Source organism: Haplochromis burtoni, unplaced genomic scaffold (genome assembly GCF_018398535.1).
Source record: "Haplochromis burtoni strain Fernald_Lab_line unplaced genomic scaffold, NCSU_Asbu1 Contig_133, whole genome shotgun sequence".
NCBI lineage: Eukaryota > Metazoa > Chordata > Actinopteri > Cichliformes > Cichlidae > Haplochromis > Haplochromis burtoni.
In genome coordinates this window covers 981,449-996,159 of record NW_024582494.1, presented here as the reverse complement: position 1 = coordinate 996,159, position 14,711 = coordinate 981,449, and the positions used below count along the sequence as shown (strand labels likewise).

The window sequence follows — 14,711 nt, the reverse complement described above, 5'->3', positions numbered from 1 at the left end:
AAAAGTTTCAATGACAACGTAGAAAAAGAGGCGGGGCGACGCTCCGCCCATAACGTCTGCGCCGCTCTGCTTGACGTCAAACTGCTGCGCCGCTGTGTCGGCTTCAAACCAAACATGGCTTCCAGACTAGAAATCAATTTCATCAGGTTATTGTCTCGCTGTGAGTCTTTGGCGTCGGAGAAACGGGGAGAGACGGAGTGGAGGCTTGAAAAGGTAACCCGGCACGGCTCGGAGCGGCTGTAACGACCGTGTCGTGATGACGTTAGCCTGACTGTTGTTGTTGTGAGCCGCTGTTAGCCACGTCGTCGCGCAAACCTCTTTCTGTTTTTGTCGGGAGGCACATTTAAGCTGTTCGCCCCTCAGGCACAGGTTCAATCACAGCCGAGATGTCACTGTAGCGACACACGGCGAGTCTGCTGCAGCAGATTTGCTGTATTTTAGTGTTTAATCTCGTTTCCGAAGCTTTCCTTTCACCCATGTTCCTCACAGAAGATCCTCCATATGTTCATATCTTTAACAGTAACTGTATTTATTTATAGCTTCTTCTTTTTTTAATAAGAACGATCGGCTGAGAATCAGCTACAACCCGAGTTTTCCTCCAGCCGTCCAACCCCTGCTGCCTCATAGACAGTTAACCTAGTCAGGAGCTGCAGACTCAGCTTGTGCGCACCAGCGGGGTGTGATGCAGCCTCTAAATTACATCGCGATATTTCAGAGAAATATTTGCGACAATAGTTATTATGCTATGGAAAATAGTGCGCATCGTGTTGGGTGAAGGACATCCATCCAGCCATCCTTTCTTTTCCAGTGAGCTGGTGACCTTAAAGTGTGACTCTTATTAAGCAGCAGTGACACAGCAAAAGTCAAATGTAAGCACACAGGTGCTCTAGCTAGTCCCAGAGAGCTGTTTCTGTTCATCTGTTTGTTTTCAGTGGGAGAAACATTTCATCACTCACCTGTGACTTCCTCATTCTCAGCTCACTGCAGTTTCCCAGCCTTTTAAACATTTGCATATCGGCCAAAACTAGCACCAGCCGAGTTTCATGATCTTCAATATACTGTTGTCATACTCATTGATGGTGGGCATGAGAACCATTCAGAGGTCACAGGGGAATGGCTGCAATCACAGCATTGTAAGAAAGTGAAAGACGTGCTCTTAGGCCCCCTCCTCGGTTCAGAGATGGACTTTCCCTTTTCACATAAATGACCTCCTTTCCTCCTTTGAAAGCCGCAGAGTTGCAGTGAGATACTCTGGGTCGAGTTTTCTCTGGAAGTGTAGTTTTAGTTTTTGTTAAACTAAAGTAACTTAAACTTGTAATTCTTAAGTATCTGCACAATCCATCAATATTCCTCAGGGGGGGGGGGGCTAACCTTAACTGTCAAAGGATGAGGGGGAGGGTACATCCTGGCCAGGTGAGGTGTGTCACAGGGCTTACATGGAGAGACAGATAACCACTCACACCCACACTGTTGATCTGTGGAACCAGCACCCCCAGTACAGGAAGTCTGGATCGACTCCCTGTCTAACTAATCTGATCTCTGAGTCTTAACCAGTAGGCAGTGGAGATCTTAGAGCCGATGGGTGAGGGGACTGGCCCGATTTAGAATCATCAGTTAACCACAGATGCATGTCTTTGTGCTGTGTAAACTCCACACAGAAAGGCCCCACACTGGATTCCAACCCGAGACACCAGCTCCTGGCGTCTCCTCCTTCGGAGTATTTGTTCCTCTAGTGGTGAAACATGTTTGTTGTTGCCATTTTCATCAGGAACAGCTCTTTCATATTTTGCAGCGCAGTGAGGTTGTTGAGTAGCTCCCTCATTAAGTCCTCACACTGCTCTCGTACTCAGATATGCTTGGGCGGGGCCTCAAATCAAAACAATTGAACATTTTACCTCGATTAACATTAACGAAGGAGTTTCCTTTATGTACTTGTTCTTGCCCCGACAGTTTGCTGGCAGGGTTTGACCTGTAAATGCGCTCGGCTGTAAAGCTGCGATATTGTGATTGTGCTCCAGCTGTTGAAACAGATTGGTGCTGTTACGTTTGGACGCTGAAACTGTGTTGAGGTCTTTTTACATCATGCTTCATGTCATGGAGACACGTTACTGTGTGAACTCTCATTGGGTGAAATGTTAACAGAATTTAAATTTAAAACAAAGATGACATGGACCAGATCACATCTGTTGAGAGTTCAGAACATCAGTTTTGATTTATTTTCAATTAATTACGCGGCTCTCTGTGCGGCTTGTGTGCTAGGAAACATGAATGCATAGAGTTGCTATATGATCGATGTCGTGATGTGACACTTCTGTAACGTAGAGATTTGTACCACCGTTTTCATGGACGATTGTGGTTGTTCGGTGATGGGAAATTACGGCTAACTTTTGTTACTAAAACTTTGACCACCAGGGGGCAGCACTGCTAGCAGTTTTCTTTTTAGTAAAGAGCCTCGTGAGATCTCGTCTTTTGCCAGGCTGTCATATAAAACAGCGGTCTCCAACCTTTTTTGCGCCACGGACCGGTTTATGCCCGACAATATTTTCACGGACCGGCCTTTAAGGTGTCGCGGATAAATACAACAAAATAAAACTAGTACCGGTACCGAAAAAAAGAAGATTTATTCATAACACACGTGACCAGGAATACCGAGTTAACGATAAAAACCCTGAAAACCACACATTTCACACCTGAGCCTCAACTCTCGCGGCCCGGCACCAAACGACTCACGGACCGGTACCGGTCCGAGGCCCGGGGGTAGGGGACTGCTGATTTAAAATACACAGGTTACGGTGACACACTGCACCCTCTTGTGGTGCAAAGTGGTCTTACAACAAAGTGCAGCTTTTATCTTTGACACACACGTGTTTGGTTAAATTCAGAGCATTTGCCTGTTTAAATTCCACTGAAAGCTTTAATTTAGTTTATGAGGTTTAAATATTTTTTACACCCAAGAATGAACGATAAGCAGCTTTAAACTGTTAGCAGTCGGACGTACCGCCCACGGGACATTGGATGGTTTAGGGGACTAATAGGACTGCTAAGGGGTTAAAGGAAGAGTCGCTGAGTTAAACGTGTGACCTGTAGCTTTAACACAAACGAGTAACAACAGGCGTCGCCAGGCCACTTGGGACTGAATAAATCAAGACGCCTCTTCTCAGTGACCTCGTGTCACGCTGTCCCGAGTGGCTCCCTACAGCTGAGCAGTGAAGACCCTTTAATCTGAACCAGCAGGATGAACCAATCAGCTGCATGATTTTTACTTTTAGAGTAAATGAAAGGTTAGAGTAACTAAAGTAAGAACAGTCAGTGCGACTCTGACAGCTGTCAAACACGTTCATCTTGCACTGCTTCCTCCTTATTACATTAGACCACATGTACACTTGGTCTGATGTGGTGAGAGTCTGTTTTGTTTCTCTCAGTGAGCCGACTCGCTGTGACAGCAGACGTCACCAAATCAACAATTTGACTCATCCGTGCCAGCGTGGCTGGAAACTGCAGCTTGACTGGTTGGTGGAGATCAGCAACCACTGGGCGTTGGTGGGAGTTTGAGATACGGTGCATTTTGCCGTGACTTATTTTCTAACAGCTGCAAACTGAAGGTGTGTTCAGGCCTGGTGTTAGTGTAACCTCAACGATGCTTTGCTACAAACAGGAACTATTAAAGATAAATTTAAGGAGCCTCCACTTGATGCTGTTTACTGCACAGTCATTTGCTTTTCTCAGGAACCGTCTCTGCAGCGTCACAGCTGTTTTTCCGCATTATCTGTGTGTGTGTGTGTCGATGAAGACTACACTAGTGTCCAGCTGCAGCAGTGAGTGTGTGCTGTCATCACAGTCATCCTAAGCTGGTCTCAGTGGCTTCTGTGTGGCTTTGTGACCCACCCTCTGTAAGAAACTCAGCCTACTTTTACAAGAACCTCGTCAGTTAAACTCTGTTATTTGGCCCAGTGTAGTCTATGATATACGGATGTTTATTTAACATTTGTTACTTTGAAATAAAGATGTGATTGATGAGATAAACGAGAGCATGTGAGCAGCATCACTGTTTCTGTTTGGTCTCCTCCAGTATGTGGGCGCCCTGGAAGAGATGCTGGTGGCTCTGAGGAAAAGCCCGAGGTAACACCAGCCTCCACTTTTCTGTCTCAGTGTTTTCTTTTTTTGCCTGAAATGTACATATATTATTAAGAACCTATTTTAAACATGTTTGGTGTTTAGGGAAAAGAGTATATCTTCTAACAGGTCACATCAGGCTTACGTGTTATGAGCGCAGATGTTTGATCTGCTCGTTGCAGCTTAATAACACAAAGCTTTGTCAGTAAGCGGTTGTGTGTCCTTGCAGCAAACCAACACCAGAGGTCCTGGCTGAATACACGAGAAAAGTCAACTTTCTGAAAGGAACTCTAGAAGCAGAGAAGCTGGTCAGTTTTTCCTGTTTTTAACACGACACAACTGTGTTTTCTTTATTTTGAAGTGAAGCTTTGAGTTTTCTGACTTCCTGTCCCTCCCGCTCTGCTTCAGTCTTCGCCAACAGAAAAAGCTCTAGCTAATCAGTTCCTCGCCCCCGGTCGGACGGCCACGATGGCCAACGAGAGGATGTCTGTCACTAAAAAAGTCCACACGCAGACGAAGGCGCGGTGCACGGGAGAGATGAGGGACGAGCTGCTCAGCACGGTAGGACGCTCTGACCGTACTGCAGACGTGACCTCTTTGTACGAACTGCAGCGCGCCTACTAAACTACCACACTGTGGTAGAAACGTCTAAATAAAACGTTTCCCACATTTTGTCTTGAACTCATAAATGTTCTTTTCTGTCACTGCAGGGGTCGTCGGGAAAAGGTACGAAGTACTCGGCCTCTTGGATTTAATAACATCAGATGGAAATATGACGAATTATATTTCGATAGGATTGTATTTGTTTGTTTTTAAGACGAGGTGATTTGATTTTATTTTTCTTTTCTCACGTTAGACGGAGACTTGAGGAACCGAAGGTAAAGTCGAGCTTTTCTAAATGACCTCGTGTGTTGGACTTGTTTTTGGGTGTAAAAGCTTCAACCTGTGTCACCTCTGCGCAGATGTTTTCCTCTGGACGAGCGTCAGTCTGCCGCAGAGCTGGACGCCGTCCTGCAGCATCACCACAACCTGCAGGAGAAGCTGGCTGAAGACATGCTGAACCTGGCCAGAAATCTGAAGAACAACACTTTGGCTGCGCAGAACATCATCAAACAAGACAACCAGGTAAGCGGACAGATATATGGAATAAATAACTCACAGATTTGATGCAAAACTGTTTTTGAGTCTGTGTTTGTGAAAAAAAAAAAGTTTAATGGCAGATTTGTTTCCAGATGAAGAAGTTGAAAAAATTCACCCTTTAATTTGCATCTCTAAACCGAATGCATGCACAAATCTAAACACACAAAATAGTTAGCAGTTCAAATAGACGCTTTTCAGACCACAACGAGCTCTTGCACCTGGCTAATCGAGCCAAAGCACGCCCCCAAGCTGCAGCGCGTTCAGCCGAAACAGTGCGAGTCCTCCAAGAAGGAAATGCAACACATGTTGTTTGCTCCCAGTCAGCTGTGTCTAAACTCAGGAGCAAAATGGGAAGACTGTGGGAACATATGGTCAGAACAGTGAGTCAGTGTGGCGCTGAAGCTAAACAGGAAGTCAGCTCCCACACTTAACAGCAGAAAACACACAGTGGGCTAAAGAGAAGCGTCCTGAATGTGCAGATGATTCTGGAACTTTAGCTGTGTCGAGGTGAAGCACAACCAGCACAGTTCTCATTTAAATATATATTAAACTCGCCGATCGTGACCAGTTCTGACACTTTGAGCTGCTTCTGTCGATTTCTGTAGGACACGGGGGCGACACATTCAAAGCCTTTCTTCCTGATTCTCTTCTGACTCTGGGAACAAACTTTTATGATGGTTGGGTCGGTAAAAGATATGGGAATGATCAGCTGAGGTTTGGCCACTTTCCTCAAGTTGTTTCAGGGTGATCATGCATCCTGCCCAATATAAATACAAGCTAAAAGTGAGAAATTAAATCCAAATAAAGTGAAGTCAGAGTATACAAAGCCCAAGCAGAGGGGTGTGCTATGAGGGGAGGTTAATGGTCAGAAGGACCTTTCTTTTTACTAAATCACAGAGATCACTTGTGATGAAAATCTCTGTGGGAGCAGAGGATGCTGGAAGGGCCAGATTTCCACTGACTTATTATTTACAACAGCCATTTAGTGCAGCATAGACCCTCTGCTGTACCCATATACATTTTGTGTAGGTAGGCTGTTAAGCCAAAAACTGTCTCTAATCTGCTGCCGAATCTCTTTTACGCTGCTGGAATTGCAGCTGCTGCATCAGGTTGCAGGACAGGAGCAACGTTTAAGCTGTAATGCTACAAATAAGCAGCAGCACTAAAAGCGCACTCAGAATAAATCTATTAAGAAGAACAGCTTTTGGGCTTTTTTTTTAATGTTTGACATAGATTTTTATCATAATTATCCGCTAGCTTCCCTGATTGCAGTAGGGAACACTCGTAGGGATCGTTTTGTGCAGAGGAGTCACATGATGTTTCATGTGAGCACGCCCAGAGCCTGAAGAAGAAAGAGGCGGGCTTCCAGCTGCTCCCAGGTCCTCCTGCAGAGTCTCTCAGCAGCTGGGGATCAAAGCTAAAAGCTGCCCTTTCCAAACCTTTAGTTACGTTAATAAGAAGATTCGTGCTGAAGGACCTGATGTGGCCGCCAACCGGCCCAAATCTGAGTCTTATGATGGAAACTTGGAAAAAACTTGGTCCATAACAAAACTTGTTTTAACTGCTTATCAGGAAAACTCGAACCAGCTTAAATAAAAAAATAGTTTTCCATGAGTGAAGCCCACACTTAACGAACTCAGGGCATCATAAAAACGTGACTAAGTGCTAATTGTGATATTTTTATTGAAGATCCTTTTTTCCCTCCTCTCGTGCTGGCAGTATTTACATTTATTAAATCTTTGAAATCATTTATTTTAAGATTTATTTATTTATTTATTTGTTAGAAAGAAAAAAAGTTGTGCAACCTCTAGGTGCCCAATCCCAGTCCTCGAGAGCTACCATCCTGCAGCTTTTAGATGCATCCCTACTCCAACACAGCTGAATCAAATGAATGGCTTGTTATCAGGCCTTTGCCAAACACGATGGCATGCTGAAGAGGTAATCAAACCATTTGATTCAGCTGTGTTGGAGTAGGGATGCATCTAAAAGCTGCAGGACGGTAGCTCTCGAGGACCGGGATTGGGCAGCAGTGCTCCAGAGCTATTTCTGCCTCTTTGAGAAACTTGGAGGAGTTTAACTGATTCTGGCCACAAGGGGGCAGTATAGGCCAGCTAACAGCCTCTGGAGCCACACTGTGCATAAAGACTCTGAGTGTTCCCGTCAGCGGGCTTGTTTGTCTGTGGTTTTGATGTTTATATCTGCGACGTCTCCCTCTGCCTCCAGACTCTGAGCCAGTCCATGCGTCAGGCGGACCTGAACTTCGAGAAGCTGAAGACGGAGTCCGAGCGGTTGGAGCAGCACACGAAGAAGTCTGTGAACTGGCTGCTGTGGCTGATGCTCATCCTAGTCTCCTTCACCTTTATCAGCATGATCCTCTTCATCAGAATCTTCCCCAGACTCAGATGATGACCGTGATCATCCTCTGAACTCTTAGTCCCGACACGCTCCCGTGTTTACAAGAGCAGAGTCTTCACAGGCCTCCGTAGAGCTACAGCGATACAGATCAGTAGCTGTCAGCACCAAAACAAATCAGTTTCACGGACTGTCACTTAACACTTTTGAAACTGAAATCTTTCTCCTCCACATTAAAGTTTAAATCATGACTCGAAGCGCCAGAATTCTCTTTTTTGACACAGCAGAATCTGCTGGGAGCAACAGCAAAGTCTTAATGCACGGACGGCGGGACCTGAGCCTTAACTATTTTAACCCTCATCAGGACGGCTGCGAGCCAATCAACACATGTATGCACTTTATCACCAAGTGAAACTACAAACACACACTCGTCTTTGGTGGAGCATCTGTTTAGTACTCGTGCACACTGAAAGGCGTTCATGGACCGTCGCCGTCAGCTGTAACTCAGTTTGTAACAAATGTGCCATCGTTTGCTAATGCTTTACCTTAAATCCCCAGTTTAGTATATTTGATTTAAACATCATATAACACACTGATGTGGCTGTAAGCAGATAGAAACATGCTGTACATTTTTATGCTAGGTCACGTTTCTACACATCCAGTTCTGACCTGAGGGGCTGAAAATGAAGAAGAGTCAAAAACTGCAGTTCCACCAGTGGCCACTTGAGGCCCACTCCCAGATTGAGTCATTTACCCACAGACTCGCATGTTAAAATGCAGCATTACAGTAGAAGTAAGCACATCAACAGCCTGCTACTAGAACCAGTTTCATCTTGACCTTTTTGACAACTTTACTGTTTCCTTTCTTTCTTACCTCACTTGTTTAAACCTTGCTGAGGCTTAAAGTCGGGCCAAGGTGGATGTGAGACAGGCAGCTGCAGGCCTGTGTCTGTGATTCACCTGCAGTTTGCTCTCACATGTGGTGGCTTCCAGTCCAAAAAACAACAACGTAGCGATGACCAAAATCACAAACCACAGGGTGATGTGCTTTAAAGTAAAGCATCACCAGCTGTTCACTGAAAGCAGCTCGGTAAACTCGCACTGGTGTTTATCACTTAAATGTTTAAACGTCGTTAAGGGTCAGAGCCAGCGTCGTCAGCCCTGTTATAGTCGGTTTCCTGCGTCAGGTGATCCTGTTTGTTCACGTCCTGTTTGACGGCTCACGTGTTGTGCGTAGTATCACTAAAATGTCATCTGATTCAAGAGAGAAATAAAATAATTTAATTTCCCTCCGTCGTTGTCATTGTGAGTCCAGAGTGTGTTTTCCTGATGCCTGAAGGCGTCCCCTTGTCAGTGTGGAGCTAACTAATGCAGTGGCATCACACGGCCAGTGTGCGTCAGTCACGAGCTTGGAGTATCAACGCACGCAATGACCTCTGTGACCCCGGTGGCCCGAGCGAGCGGTGATTCCCAAATTAAACCTGCTACTCGTTTAGGAGTGCTCCAAGGATGAAGTAAAGCTAAATAAGAGCCGCTGGCTGCAGAGGGGAAAGCACACGGCGATCGTGTGTGAGTCTGTGCGTTGTCAGCTTTTGTTCCTCCTTAATTTAGCCTGACAGCAGCTTCAAGTCTGAACGTTTCTCACAGGTTAAAGTTGCTCTTGTCAGCCTGACTCTTGTTTGAGGTCTGTGAGGCTGCAGCTCTGCCCCTAGCCCTTCCTCTCTTCCCCTCCCAGCCTGCTGCTGGGACCTGGCCTGCTGTGTATTTTAGGATCCCTGGGGGGCATTTCGCCTGCTGGAAGCCAAGGTATGCAGGCCACCGGGAGACCAAATGAGGCTGTGTCTCAGCAGAGGATCGTCATCCCTCAGTTTAATCACAGCTGTTTGCGCCTCCATTCTCAGGCCTTCGCTAATGCTCTTGGCCGTGTGATCAGCCCTGCGAGCGTGCGGTGCCGCTTTTGAACCGAAACGGCAGCACATGACTTCATCCCTGGTGCGGTTTCCCATGTTCATTATGGTTTTACCCCGACGGCCGAACGAGACCGGAGGCTACGTAGAAAACCAAAGTTCAGCAGGGACCGAGACGTGTGAAGTTCCTAAAGTCAGAAAATGTATCTCCTGTGACGCCTGTTGAGGGCGCTTTTAACCTCTGACCCGGGAAAGCTGAATGGGTTCCTTCCTGGAGTCTTTTCCCACAGGGATGAGCTGAAAATAGTGTTGGACTGCCTGCACTCACACATGTTTAGGAAATTTAGCTTAATTCAGTGCCATTTCCTAATAGGGTGCTCATTACAGCGGCTTAACCAGCAATCCTTTAAAAAAAGCTACAAAACAACTGCTTCACTTTTCACGCTAATTTATATACTTCCCTTTCAAACTCTACAGAGTTCATTCACAAGTGCAGATAAGCATCGACGGCTGCAGAAGCACTGAGTGATTTAATGGCCACGCGCTACCAGCAAAAGCTACTTTCTTCATGGGTGTTAATGGGTCACGCATTTCAGACTTCATTTCAAATGACTGTTTCCAGTCAGCTTCCAGCAGAAGGAGAAAAGCAAACGACAGTGAGCACAGCTTCTAACCCTGCAGTTACTTTCTGATATAAACTCTCCAGTCATTTAATTACTCGTTATTTTATTTTGTTAGTCGCTGGTAACGTGTTGGACCCTTTGTGCCCCTGGAAATGCTTTGAATCAAAGATTCAACAAGGTGCTGGAAACATTTCTCAGAGATTTTGGACCAGTTGACTCAACAGCATCACACAGATGCAAATCTCCTGTTCTCTACTAAGCTGTTGGAATGACATCCGGTGAGTTCATCAAGGGACAGACACGGTTACCAACAGTAGTCAGGTAGTGTGTAAATGGTGCTTAACCCCCCCAATTATTACATCATCACCAGCGACATGAACCAATAAAACAGGCAGGATGGATCCAATCTTTCTAATCAGATTCTGACCCCACCATCCAAAGGTTGCTACGGAAACCAGGACTCATCGGATCAGGAAGCGTTTTTGTGATCTGTAGCTCAGATTCCTGTTCCTAGCTGACAGGACCCAGTGTGGTCTTCTGCTGCTGTGGCACATCTGCTTAAAGGTTTGCCGTGTGATGAGAGATGCTCTCCTGCAGCCTGGTTGTGATGTGTGGATTCTCAGCCAGAGCTGCTGCTCTCTGGATATTTCTTCCAGGGTGATTCACAGATCACGCTGCGCTCTGGCAGCGACGGTGTTACTGTCCAGTTGATTTTGGACTCTGCTGGTGGGTCTATGACGATGTTTTCTTATCAAAATCTGTATCTGAGGTTTACTTTGTGTTGCAGTATGGTTGTCGTGTTGCACGGCCGATGAATTGTGGCTTTTATTTTGGCCATTACATATTTTACAAGCGCTTTATAAACCTTGACGCCAACAATAACTCCTGAGCCGCCGAAATTAAAACGAAAGCTGCTTGAGCTCAAACAAAAGCTTCACACCCTTCAAAGGGCTGACTGATATCTGTGACTCGGTTCTGGGTTAAGGTTGGAATTAGCTGGGAATGCGTCAGCGAAAGTCCTCACGGAGACACGAAAAACGTGTGTGCGCTCGTTTTTCTTTTAATTGGTGTGAAGCCCCTAAAAGCCGGAGAGCACGGGGACAAATGGCGGGACAACCTCCGGCCGCTCAGCTCAGGGCTGCGCCTGTCAAACATCCCAACACTCCGGTCTTTTTAATTTGGCTTTTGGCCGCAGCCTCGGCGAGGATTTGGGTTGCCTACAGAGATGAAGGAGCTTTTTATTTCATTCTCTCTTTTCTTTTTTCCATGCACTTCCTTTGAGGGAGCAAAAGAGGTTAAGAGGGATTTTTCTCCCCCCTCCCACCAGCACCACCACCCTCCTTCTCCTTCTTTCTGCCAATGCTTTGAATGTGCTGTAACGTTAATGAGCTAATGGGAGCGCAGAAAGCTGCACTTATTAAGCTTATAAACTGACTCACTGCCTTGAACACACACACTCAGCTCCAGGCCTCGGAGCTGCAGAATTTATACATTTTATAGCGGAATCTCCACCAGTCAATAAAGCCCTTCAATGTGTTTTTTAGTGATTGTTTGTTTTTATGGTTTCATTTCCCAGCTATTAGCTTTAATTTAGTTTTATGTATTTCTCAGATCAGACATGGGAAGCCTGTGTGAGTGTTGATAAAGGCTGGTGTTAAAACCATGACAGTAGTTTTCATCGTTCTGTGGCAGAAAAACAAGTTGCACGAAACAAATCTGTCAAAAAGCCTGAATTTGGTAAACGTGCACTTTTGTAGAACAACTTTTCTTTTCCACACCGTGTCTTCTGATGTGAGGCGCGCTGATTACAATCTCATAATCTCTCGTCTACACAGGTGTCTGGAAGTTTGTGTGCTTTCATTTTGCCGTTACTGTTTCCCTCGGCAGCACCCGTCTGACTGTGTGGTTGTGTTGTGTCTGTGGCTCTTCCTCAGTCTTAACAGCCTAATGAGGGTTCCTCTCCGAGCGCACACACACACACACACACAAAGCTGTGTTGTGGGTTTAGTACAGAAAACATCTAGAAGGACACTTTCACCTACAGTAAGAGTTCCACAAGATCACCCAGACAGACATAACCTTTCTGCTTTTGGTCTGTTTCCGTGCATATGCACATATGAATTGCAGCCACACGTCCTTCCCTGCAGCCACCTATCGCCCTCCGTCTCTCTGCTGCCAGCGTCAACATGTGGGTTAAAGCGCTGAACCTGGCAGCGCTGAGCAGGGAGGTTTTTCCTTCCCGGCTGGTTTCAGCCTTTGATGTAAGGAGCTCAGGTAGTGCTGCTGCTGGGAGGCTTAATTTCTTGTTTCTTTGCTCCTTCACCTTTTAGTGATTCAGGATCTCCCAGTGGGAGTGCGGCTGCTGGTATTACTGGTGGCTTTGAGGCTTGAAGCAGGCAAGACAAGCTTGTTGGCCACAAAACAGCAGATTTCATTGTTAACTATCCAGGGAGAGAGATTATTATCAACCTGCCAAAACAAAGAGATGAACTAATACAAATTAATAGGGGACTACTTTAGATTAGCCTAGCAAAAAAACCAAATCACAAAGGGAAACTGCTAGCTTAACTTAAAGCTTATTTATTAACACGTCTCTCATTTATTCATTCATTTTGAACCAAAGTGTAAACACAGCAGGTTTGTTATCTTCACTAAGCTAGTCGTTTCCCACTTTGTCCAGTCTGCAAGCTAAAGTAAGCTAACAAGTCAACCGGTGGACCAAAGCGTCAACCTCCAGACCAGAAAATGAAGCTGAACGTACCAAATGTACACAATTTAGACACAATATCAACACAGACACGTGTTAAAAAGCAGAAACCCACACATAAATAACAAAGGCTCGAAATTTTGACTTATGATTCGCATGAACTGTTTACGTATTGCTATGTAAGGATAAAAGGATCTAACAATGTACTGTGTCTGAAAAATAATGAGTAACTAAAGCTTTACAGTAATAAATAATAAATATGGTGGAGTAGAAAGTAAAATATTACTCTAAAGTATTCAAGTATTCCTGGTCCATCCAGTCCCAATGCTAGCTACAGCTACGCTAGCATTGGGTCAGTCATATTTCGGGGGGGGATCAGCCTTGGAAAGTAGCATAAAGTGTAAAAGAACAAAAACAAGTTTAGTTTTTTGTTTCCAACTGTAGTGGAGATATCAAAGATAGGCAAGGTCACTACTTACTTGTCATTTACGCACACCTAACATGCCCCAGGAATCAGTGCACCCCCTCCGGACCAACACTGCCCAGCCGCCATTAAACTGCCCACCTTACTAACCGGATGATGTCACTAGAAGGTGGGCTGGCCCAAACTGACAGAAGACGGAACATTACATGAACTTATATAAACTTATAAACACCAGTAAAACTATTCTATGAACTTCGGGGCCTTTTATACACCAACATTCGATGGTACCAAGTTTACACAAAACGAAAACGTTAGCCTTCCTCTGTAACTCGTAGGAAAAAGACGCTGTTTCACAAACTGGTGATTTTTTCCTTCAGATCTAGAAGTAAATGCGACAGGAAGTTGCAGTTGGCTCAGATGCCACTCTCATTTGTTTGTGGGTACACTGGGCCTCGGACTGGGGATTTGTGCTCAGACAGGGAGACGACCTTGAGGATAAAATCTATCAAATGTGCTACAGATGGGACGAGGTGGGGTAGCAGGAGACGGCTGTGTATGCTGTGGGGTGGCGCTGAGGAGCCAGACTGGGCTGTGTGCAGACACACCTGCGCTGGGCCCCCTTTTCCGAAACCCCCGGTGTCCCAGTCTACCACAGTAGGTGCTCCTCCTGACATGAGGGAGGCTGCTGAGTAGGCAGCTTTCTGTTTTTGTTTTCATCTGTCAGGTTTTGGTTCCCAGCAGAAAAAGACCAAATTTGTTCGGAAACAAACGTTTGACATAGAAACACTAAAACTGACGTCTTTGCATGGATGCAAAACACTTTGTTGATACAAGGACCAAATCCTTGGCTGTGCTGTTATTTGTGAGGATGTTTTCAAGCCAAGGTTTCTTTCAAGGTTAGCGTGAGCGTCATTCATCAGACGTGGTATGTCGAGGCCGGCCAAACGATCCACGATTAAATACAAACATGCTACATTTTCACAAAATTCTTCTCCAAGGTTTTCAACAACTTGTCTCTTTCTCATGTGAAGCCTTCGAGAAAGCGCAGATCGAATCATGAAGGTCATTTCAAACTCAACAGTTCTATTTTACAAAACTCAAATGTTGTACTTGGTCATATTCTCAGCTTTTCTATCCGTTCGTACCCCAGCGAGTGGAGTGGGCAGCACAGTGTTCACCACAGTGAGGTGACTTGTTCAAACGTTAGACAAAAACCAGCTCTTGTAGTCTGGTTTTTATTCTTCTCTCTAAATATTATCAAATGACTGGATGTATCAGAAGCAAATGTCACAGGTGCAGTCATGTCAAAGAGGAAGTCTGCCCTTTTGTGTTTAGCAAAGACAAAAAATCATCTGGGCCTTACCGGGTTAGTACCAGGCAACAGGACCGAAAACCCAAATGAGAGGATGAGAGCGACAATAACAGCAAAGAAAACATGACGGTCT

At 45.4% G+C, this 14,711-nt stretch overlaps 1 protein-coding gene across 1 annotated transcript; it reads left to right on the top strand.

Moving 5' to 3' along the window:
• Window positions 1-49: 49 nt before the first annotated feature.
• Window positions 50-8,922, top strand: use1 (unconventional SNARE in the ER 1 homolog (S. cerevisiae)). The gene is made up of 8 exons (XM_005930944.3): window positions 50-213; window positions 4,070-4,119; window positions 4,343-4,421; window positions 4,522-4,674; window positions 4,824-4,839; window positions 4,970-4,991; window positions 5,076-5,238; window positions 7,477-8,922. Exons 1-8 carry the CDS (start codon window positions 115-117, stop codon window positions 7,657-7,659), a joined length of 765 nt encoding a protein of 254 aa, XP_005931006.1. The 5' UTR covers window positions 50-114; the 3' UTR covers window positions 7,660-8,922.
• Window positions 8,923-14,711: the final 5,789 nt, after the last annotated feature.

What these genes read in the sequence shown, in the direction of transcription:
- use1 (XM_005930944.3), top strand. Translation starts at nt 115, where the DNA reads ATGGCTTCCAGACTAGAAATCAATTTCATCAGGTTATTGTCTCGCTGT. An exon ending in GGAGACTTGAGGAACCGAAG is followed by an intron (nt 4,992 to 5,075) that starts GTAAAGTCGAGC and finishes ACCTCTGCGCAG; the next exon opens with ATGTTTTCCTCTGGACGAGC. An exon ending in TCATCAAACAAGACAACCAG is followed by an intron (nt 5,239 to 7,476) that starts GTAAGCGGACAG and finishes CTCTGCCTCCAG; the next exon opens with ACTCTGAGCCAGTCCATGCG.